At 36.6% G+C, this 12,240-nt stretch overlaps 1 protein-coding gene across 4 annotated transcripts in view; it reads left to right on the top strand.

Moving 5' to 3' along the window:
* Window positions 1-3,779: 3,779 nt before the first annotated feature.
* LOC149185505 (Tetrapyrrole (Corrin/Porphyrin) Methylase) overlaps window positions 3,780-12,240 on the top strand; it is a 326,245-nt gene continuing 317,784 nt past the window's right edge. For all 4 annotated transcript variants that reach the window (XM_089410709.1, XM_089410711.1, XM_089410710.1 and 1 more), the window contains exon 1: window positions 3,780-4,261. In XM_089410709.1, coding sequence (XP_089266835.1) covers window positions 3,995-4,261 — 267 coding nt within the window. In that variant the 5' untranslated portion in view covers window positions 3,780-3,994. The remainder of the gene's footprint in view (window positions 4,262-12,240) is intronic.

Here is a 12,240-nt window from a genome sequence, read left to right on the forward strand (position 1 = left end):
GTAGCCACCACATCTCTTCTCAGAGATAAGCTACCATCGCCCTAGCTGGTTTATTTCCATTTCTGGTTGTAAGCATATTTCAGTATTTTCCATTAATGAAATGAAGGATTATTTCCACTGCATCTTTGTGTATATGGTTATCTCTGTAATTTGTTGCGTTCCTATTTAAATTCGGATCCAATGCACCCTCAATGAACAAATATGCATGAAAATATAATGATAAGCATGCCAAAATGTGAACTTTTGCTACATGTGCAACCTTGTCTCCAAATGTGTGAACTCAACAATAAATCAACCTATGAAATGAAAGTGAAACACATGGATGTTCATCACCACCTCTCAAATGACTCATCCCATGCTCTTAGATACATATTTTGATGTAATGTTGCTGAAATAATGCTTCTAAAAATTCAAATGGGATTTTACAATTTCATGTGGTAACAATTTGAAAGATCCATGATGGAGCAAAATTATAGGCCCCCCTCTTCGCTTTTTTACCAAATCCCTAGTTACTATTTTGCTTACTTATCTTAATAAAGTGAAAGTTTATTTGTCTTTCACTAGCTTTCTAATTAGCTAGTGGGGGATCTAGTTTTACATACTATACGAAATTTGCATCAACAATGGTCTTATGGACTCACCTAAAATTGTAATGGTTCAACAATAATTTCTAAACCTACATAAGGGCGAGAATATTTTTATGCACCTTTCCTAAGATGCAACGACCAAAAGTTGTATACGCAACGAAAATCTTTAAAATACTTCAAAGACGTAAATGTCTATTGTAAGGCATGTAATTGTATATTGAACTGATATGAGATTACAACTGAGGGTCCTGTATATATACCCAAGTAGATACCCTTTCACGAATGTCTATGTCTTTAGAGACATGTCTATTCATTACTAACTAACTATTAATTAATTAATTATTAATTATCATTATTATATTAATATTTGCATTTATTATTTTTTTTATGAATTATATTCATAACATTGCCTTCATCTTCAAAAAGCTTTGTCCTCAAAGCTTACTGATGAAAGGACTTGATCTCTTTACATGCTTTGAATATCTTTTCGTCTCTAAACTTTCATCTTCCATGATACAAGACAATATGATGCCCTGAGTGATAAACAAAATTGTTGAATTGAGAATAGATAAGATCATCCTAGATTAATCTTTTGTGGAATCTTCTAATCACTGGAAATTTACAATGAATTGTTATCATCAGACTGAATTTTGCAAACTTCAATATTCTTTAGAACATAAATATGTTGTTTTTGTTCAGAGTGATACTGGTACGTAGATTGATTGGAAAGTCTGCTCTTGTGATTTAGATGTCGATAAGGAGTTCTTCTGGTTGGACTTTCCCTTATCATGTTAGTGGAAGTTCCCTGATTTCCTTCAGGTGTTGTTGTTGTTGAGTTGGCATCATCATTTGGAATGTCCATCATTTGAACTGCAACTTCTGAATATGTTTTAACTTCTTTTGGTTTCTCATCCTCTTGAGTTGTGATATTAACTGGATCGGTATTTATTCCTTTATCTTCAACTTGGGCTGTTACAACTGGAGACTTTAATACTTCTTCTATAGCAAGTTGTTCTAACTTGTCATTTAGTGACTTCTTGTTACTTTTAAGCTTCTTTATTTTCATAAGAAGGCCTTGATTATGATTCCTTAGATGTAAAAGCTCTTCCATTTCTGGATTGTTGATTTTTTTTTTAGTCTCCTGCCCATCTTTTAAACTTTTGATTTGTTCTACTAATGTTTGATTAAGGTTTTTTCAACTTAAATTTTCCTCTTCTTGTTCTTATAAGTGCTGCTTGAGTTCCTTCTTGGTGGCCTTAGTTTTCCTGACTTGTTCAAGTGTTTTTCACTGTGATATTTGAGGCGCGAAATTTCTCTGTCTTTATTAGAGATGACTTCTTCAAGCTCCTTCTATTTCTTTGATATCGTTTATTGATTCTCTTGTAGCATCAGTTTTGAAATATCTTTAAAGTTTTCTGATGACGATGATCTTGACTTTGACTTCATTGTCACTTCTTGGAATGTGATCATTTTTTTCTTGTAAGGAAACATCAAAATATTTTTTTCTAAGTTTAGCATGAACGTACCCAATTCTTTTAACCAAGGTTGACTAAAAATTATGCCAATATTTGGGTTAAACATAGTTATGACTTAGAATTGAGGGATGCATTCATAGTGGTCAATTATTACTTGTAAATCATTAATTTCACTCTTTTTGGCCAAAACTATTTGTTCTTTCTCCTATGATTGACTCTGAAAGTAATAGTTGATTCGCCAAATTAACATTGATGTAATTTTTCTCGTCACTTGTGCTGATAGCGATATTAATCCCCTTTCTTTGGATATTCCCTTTTAATATAACTAATTTACAATATGCAATTAGAAAACTTTTATAGGAAAATTTTACTTCCTCGGTTTTTGGATTGTAATCGAGTCTTTTGTCTTCATTAATTGACTCCATATTGCCTTTATTGAGATGAGATTACCAAGGAGAGGGTAACCTTTTCCCTATCTCTCTCTCTATATATATATAAAACTGTTTTTTTTAAACTTTATTTTGTTTTATTTTTTATGATTTATATATATATATATATATATATATATATATTTTGTTTTTTGTTTTGAAAAGTTACAACTCTAGTGAAATGTGACTATTCCCCTGTTTGAGGTATAATATAAAATATATGTCTACTTATGTGCCTTTGACTCGATTAATTTTCTCCACGTAAAAAGTAAAACTTACTATTCACATAAAGAGATTTTGTATTCATTTTATTTTTCTTTTACCTTGAAAATACCATTGACAATTACCATGAGTTACTAAAACCACGAGCTTGTAAACTACTTAATGAAAAATCAAGATAATCTTATCCACTCTTATGTATAGTTTTAAAGAGATTTGGAAAGATTCTCTTTTGACTTTATCATGCACTTTTTATCAATAATGTAGAACCTTTATATATATATATATATATATATATATGTGTTCTCCTTCAAAATTTACATCTGATAATTTTTTTTAATAGAATCATTGAAATGTCAATGGCCAAATGTTTTTATTATATATATATATATATATAAAACTCTTTTTTTTATAATATTTTTTCCATTTTTTTTTTCAAGTGACTAAGGGTCTGATTGAAAATGGAGAAACTCCAACTCGTGTAGCGAAATGCTTTCATTGCGATGGCAAGTTGATGGCCAAAGGCCAGGATTTGCCAACATGGCTCTGATACCAATGTAATGACCAAAAATCGTGTAAACAACTGAAATCTTTAAAATATTTCAAAGACGTAAATGTCTATTATAAAACACGTAATTGTATATTAAATAATGTTTATCGAACTGATACAAAATTACAACTAAAAATCCAGCTTATATACCCACTCAAATAAGTACCCTTTCAAGAATCGCTACATCTTTATAAACATGTCTCTTCATTACTAACTAACTAATTGTTAATTAATTATTATTATTATATTTATATTTACATTTATTATTTTTATATAAATTATATTGATAAGAGTTATCTTTAATAATTTTTTTATATGCGACCTGATAAGTTGGTGTGGGTGTCAATGATAGAATGATTTTGACCCTATTTGGCAAATTATTTCACTTAGTTAAAAGAACTCAATTGTGAATACCAAATAATCATTGATGGAAGCATTTTTGAAAACCCAAATGACCATCCCCGAAGTATTTTTAGATGGAATTAGTGGGCTCGTGAAAGTATAATCCATAGAATTTAGATGGAATTAGTGGGCTCGTGAAAGTATAATCCATAGAAATTTTGAAATTGGGATGAAGTTTTTCGTGTCCTCTGTTTTCTACACCTAACCAACGAACTCTCAGTGAAATTCCAGACGCAGAGCAAAATGGAAGCATTGCTGTGAAAGTGATCAATCCAGTGGAAACACCAAGGTGAAGGTGAAGGCGAAAGCGTACGTGTACTGCTCTGCAGTGCAATGCAGTGGAGCGGAGTTAGAATGGTCTGCCTATCGGTGAGGCCTATTCCTATCTTACACCGGTTTGCGCGTTCATCCTCTCTTTTTCCGACAGGAAGAAGGTCTGCCATACAACTACTACTCTCTACATATCATATCAAATGGAAATTCGTATTCACTGCTTATCTGTGTAGTGGGAGTGGAGAAGGGGCATCTCCAAACAAAAAAAAGACATCAGAAGATGCATTAATGCACCATCAAACTAAGGAGGATCAGTCAGGGAGGAAGGTCAGACTTTATAACTTATTTTATGCTTGCCCCCTTTCTCCTCTGTACGAGTTGTAGAATAATCTATGTAGGTATTCCCAGCTACAAACGGAGTTAGACATTACTAGAATTAAAATTCAACACACATATTGTAGGATGCATATGTTCTGGAAACCAATTGCATACATTTGTTACATGGATGAGATACACAGTATATATCAATGTATCCATATTTATAGATGGGGCAGCCAACCAAGACAACTCATTCTAAACAACAGGATCAAAACCTTTGGGCAAAAGAACAGGATAAAATTATTCCCTTAAATGACCGGACAATTACAAACATTGATATTTATAGTACAGTAGCCATTAAATACACAAAACCTGTAACAATCCCCCTCAAATGTCAAGTGCATCTAAACAATAAATTGTGATTTTTTCTTCCATGGTACTCAAATGTGTCCTGTGATAAAGGTTTTTTTCGTATATCTGCTAGTGTTTCTTCTGTTGGCATGTACTACATATCAAATTATTCTTCATGGGCTTTCTCTTTCACAGAATGATAATGGAAGTCTATATGCTTGGTTTTGCATGAAGGATAGGATTCTAACACAATGAAATGCAATGTTAAGTGTCAGACATCAGTAAAGTTGGGTCATTTTGAAGTTTGAAGCTTATTCATGTTTTCCAACAATCTTTGCAGTCAAGGGATGGCAGGTGCTGGGGGGTGTTGGGCGGTGTAGGGCAGTGTGATGGGGTAATTCATTGCCCCGGAGAAATAATAGACACAACCTTCTTTTAGAGTCTTAGACATGCCTCCAACAACCAAGCAGGGGCCAATGTATTGCTCCAAGGAATCTCTATGGTGGTTTTGCTTCATATGGGCAATCTAATTATAATACGAGACTCTAAAAACACCATAAGGCACCTGCATTATGGCACTTGCCCCCTTGATCCTCAACTCCTATCAATTTTACAGCATATACGATCAGGATTGGAATCCCTCCTGGAGGTAAGTTATTTTCATGTTTTCAGCTCCAACAACTTCACCGCTGATGAATTAGCTTCCCATTACTACCCAAGTGGGTAACCCCTAAGAGGAATTGTTTCTCCTATTTGTTTAGCTTGCCAGCCAACAGCCCTATGATGATCTTGTTAGCACTAATTTTTATGCCCTTGGAGCTGATATAAAATTTTAAAATCAGCCACAAAAATCAGTGAACATATAGGAAAATCTACCCTATGTGTCACTGGCAAATGCTCCTGTCTGTTTGTGTTGGTGCTTTCCAACCTCAGGGGGGTTGTCCCTAATGATTGTACCTGTTGTTGTAACCTGTAAATCTGCAATAAAAGACTCAAAAAACAGCAAGATAAAGATTGTTTGACCAACGAGTTAGTGGCCAAACAATTATGCAAAAATTCGTAAATTGAATATGTGGAACAGTCCTTCACAAATCAGCCTCTAATATGGAAGTTAGAAATCATATCCAAGTGGCAAATCACCCCAAAAATGGCTAAGAACTCTTAATAATTTATGTAAGATGACATTGAATCAAAACAAAGGAGAGTGAGTGGATCAAAACTAAGTTTTATACTGCAATGGATAAAAGGTTGGCTGCACCAAGGTGACTATTACAGAAATTGAGACAATGATACCAAGACACAAACTAGAGAGAGAGAGAGAGAGAGGCACTTGTTCTTGCTCAGGACAATTCCACCTGAAAGGATGGCCTTACACTTGCTTAAATAATAATTCCTTGACTAATTCGACCTAAGATTAGGAGAGGTTGAATGACTATTATTGAGTCTTAGTTCACTTGAGCGGAGAAAAATTTGAGTTATCAGACGCTTTCTCAGAGTTAATGTGAGATGAACATTAACTCTTGATAAACTTGGCACTTAAACATGAGTGTTTTTTCCTTTTTTAGCAATTTGTCCTCCTTAGTAATTCAAGGCACCTTATTTTCCTTTTTTTTTTTCCAACTTTAGAATTTAGAGAGCCTTCTTTTTTGGCCAAGAAATTCGAGTGGCCTAGTTTTTCTCTTGCATGGCAATCTTGAGTTAAAAACCCTTTTCCCTTTATTATTTTTAAATTCTTCCTTTTTTCCACTTGAGTTAAGAGGTCAAATTTGTGGAGGAAAATAGGGAGAATTTCTAGGGAAATGTGAGATAATGGAGGAGAAAAATTAGAGGACCGAATGTTAGTTTTGGTAGTAGCGAACATGTGTTCTAGTCTCTATGGTGTCTAAGAGGCTAAGGAACACAAGATCTCCAAAACCTCGAAAAGGTTTCGCAAGAAACGCTTTAGAAACACCTCAATTAGATTAATTGACCAACAATTAAATATTTCTTAAGTTTTGTAGAAATTTCACCTGTAGATCACCTGATAATGCAATGTACTAAAGCAAAATACTTGATCTACTTCTACAAACAAACTTGCAGAAGCTTAATCGATTTTGAGCAAGATCAATCGGAACACATATAACAAAGAAGAAGAAATCATACACATGAAACACAGAAGAATACTCTGGGGAAAGCCTCAGCCTAAAACCCCAATCTCTGTATTATCATACAAGTGGAAATATGTTCAGATTACAAAAAGAATCAGCTCACAAGCTATCCTGCTCTCTCTGCAATCAAACAATACTGCTCATAGACAGTCAAAGGCTCTCACAACCTTCTCCTCTGCCCTCCAAGCCTCCTATTTCCTTGTGCAGTTTTTCCTAGGGTCCAGTGCTTCCACTTGTGTGAATTCCCGCCTCACACTGCTCACTTGGCTCAGAAATAACTGCACAAACCTGAAGGAGATAAATCCTTTAGCATGGACGAGTTTCTTTTATAGGAAAAATTCATCCAACTGATAGTACACTGTCCCTTCTCTGATCTCAACTGGGTCTCTGATAGAACTGACATGCATGAGTTATTTATGAGAGGATATTCAGTTATCTGGAAAGCAACAATTACATGCATGCAAGCATTAACTAACTGAACTCACAATTAATTCAAAAAACTGTTTGAATTAATCTAACTGGACTTGACTCAGTTAACTGAGACAACTAATTACAACTCAATATTACAACTCATCCTTATCTCTTTAACTGATGGATAAATTCCTCAATCAATGGAGAAACTGTTGCATGTCCTCACATAGACTTCATGTTTATTTTTCCTTAACTAATTAACTCAAGATGAATTAATTAATTAATTTACAAACAGCCGCTAAAATCAAATTCGAATTTTACTTCACTATTTTAGTTTAGGGACTAACTAAAATAGGAATCTATTCCGAATTGCTATTTTTAGCAATGCTATTTATAGCACTTCCATTTTTCATTCCTTGCTGCTATGTCCAACACTGGTACCCGAACTGCTATTTATAGCAGTGCTATTTTTAACACTTCTATTTTTAGCATTTCTTGTTGCCATTGTCAACATGTTTAACTTAGGAAATTTGGTTAATTACATCAGATTAATTTAGGAAAATCGCTTTCCTCTAGAGACTTCCAGAAAAGTGAGTTGATGGAGTCAAGATGATCTTTGCCATCGATTTTGATTAGATCATGGCCATTGGTTGCTCAACGAGAGATTATAAAACACAAGTCGATGGGGTTTGGAGAATACACACACAACATTCAAGCAATTTCGACTTACTAAGTTGTTGTGATTCAACAAGGGCGCAGTTGAAGCAGAAGGAGACACTAGCAGTGAGGTTTTCAACAGTGAGAATTTCCGGAGAAATTCTGTTGGGCATGGGATCCCCCAAGGAAATTTTTGGGGCTTAGAGCTCAGATTTTGGTCATAAATTGTATTTTTGATGTAAAGACTCCACATTTTGTGGGCGCGGAGCGCGTAGCTTGTAAATGAGTCATAGGGTTGTCTGCTCTTAATTTTGTAATGTAATGTTGGCTAGAGAGATCTACCCATGGTCCGCGGACCATGGGATTGTATAAATAGAGCGATGCTCTAAGTTGTAAAGAAAGGAGGAGAATTGAATGATGATGGAATAGAAGCATAGCAGAAGACCTAAGGGAAAAGTCGAGTCTTTGGGTCGTAGGGTAGGAGAAGGCTCTGTAGTTGAGTGCGCAGAGGCCTAGTAGTCCGCAGCTGAGTGCGCCGACCCTTGCAGCTGAGTGTGTAGGGCAGGTTGAGTCTGTAATCGGTGAAGCATTAATAAAGAGAAGTTTTATACCATTCCTTTGTATTTATTTACTGTTTTCTACATTGAAGGTATTGGGTATAAATTACATTTCTGCTGTTTATATGATGCGCGAACATATATGATTGTGTTGATTAAGTAAGTGTGAGATAAAGTATCTGTTTACGCGAAGGTAACTAACATCTATAAGAAGATAAGTAAGATATGCGGTGTAACTTGGGGAAATAGCATAGATCGCTGCCATATCAGCGCAAAATCACCTCAGCCCTTGGTTAGGGCTGTGCGAAGGACAATTATACCAGATCGCTAAGGTATCATAGGTCAGAACAGTGCGCGAAGTGACATACGCGAAGGTAGGCACAGTTGGACTAAATCGACACCTCAGACATCTCAAGGGTGCGGAAACTTGGTTCCAGCATCCCCCCCATACTGCTTCAGGTGAGATTTCAGTCCGCGTTTCGCGGGATGATGCCAAAAGGGCCAATAGTGTAGGGATTTGTTTGGCTAAATAACTCCGAACCTGGGCCAGGCCCCATCAAGCCAACAAATTCTTTAGGGGGTTTCCAGCGTTCCAGTGACAGGAAGGGAGGATGATATTTGCAGTAGAGGAGGCTGAAGTGTTAGTTTTTGTAGCATTGGACAAGTGTTATAGTCTTGATTTGTGTTAGAGAGGCTAAGAACACGAGATATTCAAAACCCATAAAAGGTTTCACGAGATAAGCTTGCGAAATGCCTTAATTAAATTAATTAGCCATCATTTAAATTTTTCCTAAGTCTAACTTAGGAAAACTGGTTAATTAATAGTAATTAATTAAGGAAAGGTGAGAATGCTCTAGAAACTCACACAGATTGAGTTTGAGATGATCTTAGTCATTGATGGGGATCTAATCATGGTTGTTGGTTCACCAATGAGAGATTATAAGAGTAGGATGATGGGGATGGAGATAGACACATCGAGTGAGGGTGAGATCTAGGCAGATCGAATTTCCTAGAGAGTAGAGATTCAGTGCCAGGAAGAATTCGAGCCAAAGATCGAGTAGCAAAGATTGAGGAGCAACAATAGAGTGATTCCGGAGGATTTTCCAGATTCAGAAGAGGCAACAGTGAGAGGTCGAGTTATTCCACAGGAGGCTGCACAGGGGCTAGCGCAGAGCCTCAAAGAGGCAGTTCGACTAAGCTAGAGGAGAGATCGATTCAATAGCTGAGTGTTGGGAAAATTTTTCCAGAGGGCTAGTGAATCCTTCTCAGTGGCAGAGAGAGTCAGCATAGGCAGATAACAACTATTCTACGCAGTGAGTGTCTAAGCCTGCGCAGAGGCAGATTGGGCGCTGATTGTGGGGCTAGACCAAGCCAGGATTGCTTGTGGAGAGAGGAAAATCTTTCAGATATTTTACCAGTGATTTCTCAAGAGAGAATTGCCAGTTTGGGCATCCAAATATTGTACTTAGATTTTGCTGCTGAATAATAATAATAAAACCGTCTTCTGTTGCACTGGTTTTCCCACATTGGGTTTTTCCGGGGACATTTTTCCCCAAAAAACGGTGTCAATTTTATTGTGTGTATGCTCTATTTTCTCAGTTCCAGTTTTATTTTCGTAGTACATTTTATTTTTTGGTGAAAATTGCAGTAGTGATTTTATTCATTGTTTGCCGTATTAGCAAATAAACTACACATAGTTATATTTAGTTAGAAGAATAATTTCCAGTTGCTGCAATAGTATAATTTTTACATGGTATCAGAGCAAGTTTGAAGACAAATCAGTGGCTCTGTAACGAGGGAGAAATTTTGTCTGCAAAAGGAGTCTCTGGGCAAAATTTTTGGATTTGCACAGAGGCCAGCCAAGAGTGCAAATTAGTAGAGGCAGGGTTCGATTTTCATTTTGTAAGCAACAAAAAATTCGAAGGGCCTCAGTTGCATCTAATTGAGACACTTCTAGGTGGAATTTCCAGAAACGATTTTTGGGTTTTGGAGATCTCATGTATTCTAGTCTCTCCACAAAATTTCAAGACGAGAACACATTCGATGCTACAAAAACTAACACTCCCTTTTAGCGAAGAATGTGTTTCTAGTCATCTGTGCTGCTGCTGACCCTGCCATATTGTTGCCAACACTGCATCTGCACTGCAACTCCCTTTCATCTGTTGCTGCTACAATTGCAACACCTGCAACTGAAGAGCATCCAAAATAGCTCGTCCCTGCTACTGAAACGAGTTTCCCACCATACCCATATGCTCTCTAAAATAGATGAACTTAGCTCTCCCTAGAGCTTTCATGAGTATATCTGCAACCTGCTCTTCTGTAGGAACATACTGTACTTGGACTGCTCTACATTGTACACAATCTCTAATAAAGTGACATCGAATATCGATGTGCTTTGACCTGTCATGAAACACTGGATTCTTAGATAACTTTACACAACTCTGATTATCACAATAGACATTGGTCGCCTCCATCCTGATCCAGGTGGATATTGGTGGCCACCTGCCAATTCCACTTGGACCCCCACCATTGTCTCTTTTAGTTTTTCAGTTTCCTTAATTGTAGCACAGTTTACTATTTTTAGCAGTTTTTCGGGTCCTAAACTTCCGGAGCCGTTTTGAGGCCCTAAACGACGTTTTTTTTTGGCAATCTTGTACTAGCGACTTTCTTTTTAAAATCGTCTTTTTCGTTGTAGTACTCGGAGAGATCTTTCCAATGGGGTATCATGCGCGTCAAACAGAGATAATATGACCAAGTCGCGACCCCGGGAAGTTGGCTGTCCAACTAACCCCAACGGGGCCCATAAACTCTTGGTGTTACATCTCCTCGGGTTAGGGTTTTGGTTGTTTAGGGTTTTCTCTTATTGTTCAATAATAAAAAGGCCCTTGAGCCTCATTGTAACGCAGTTCAGAGGCATGTAGCCACCACATCTCTTCTCAGAGATAAGCTACCATCGCCCAAGCTAGTCTTATTTCCATTCTGTTTGTAAGCATATTTCAGTATTTGATATTAATGAAATGAAGTGTTATTTCTACTGCATCTCTGTATTTATGGTTATATCGGTATTTTGTTGCATTCCTGTTTAAATCCGAATCACATCCTCTACTTGAACAGGCTTACTAGCAGGTTCTGAAGCCATATAGCTTCGCACATCACTGTGCTGGCTGCCATATACTCTGCTTTTGCAGAGCTCAGTGCTACTGAGTTCTGCTTCCTGCTACACCAAGAAACCATCCCTGATCCAACACTGAAGCAGTACCCAAAGGTACTTTTCTTGTCCACTAAACTTCTTGCTCAATCTACCTCTGTGTACCCACAAAGTCTGACGCCATCTCCTTGAGTATATTTCAACCCATACTCGATTGTGCCGCGAATATATCTAAGAAAATATGCCTCGCTGCTACCCAATGTACCCTTTTCGGTTCTACCATGAACTGATTAAGGGTACTAACTGCGAAGCAAATATTTGGCCTAGTGTTGACCAGATACATGAGAGACCCAATGAACTGTCTATACAAGGTAGGGTCGACATCCTTGTCATCTGATGCGTCTATCTTTTTCCAGTTGGTAATCATGTTGATTTTTAATGTACCTTGGATGAGTGGTTTCCCATGGGTTAGTCTCTACCTAGGGAAAAGTTTCCAAAATAATTCTTTTCCTAAGTGTGACTTTATAAACTGAAAGTGACTTTATAAGTTGTTAAGTCAATGTTAAATTATAAAGTGAAAAGTGAGTTTAGACATAAAGTACAATGTGGGTACTTTGTTTAATGGGTGAATTCAAAAATAGAAAGTGAGAATTAAATGCACATTTATTCTCATCCCTTGATCTAAATGAATCCGAGCCATTAGATCTTAGGGTTGCC

This window comes from Pinus tabuliformis, chromosome 3_1 (genome assembly GCF_031772625.1).
Source record: "Pinus tabuliformis cultivar Carrire ecotype Pingquan chromosome 3_1, CPIR1, whole genome shotgun sequence".
NCBI classification, from domain to species: Eukaryota; Viridiplantae; Streptophyta; class Pinopsida; order Pinales; family Pinaceae; genus Pinus; species Pinus tabuliformis.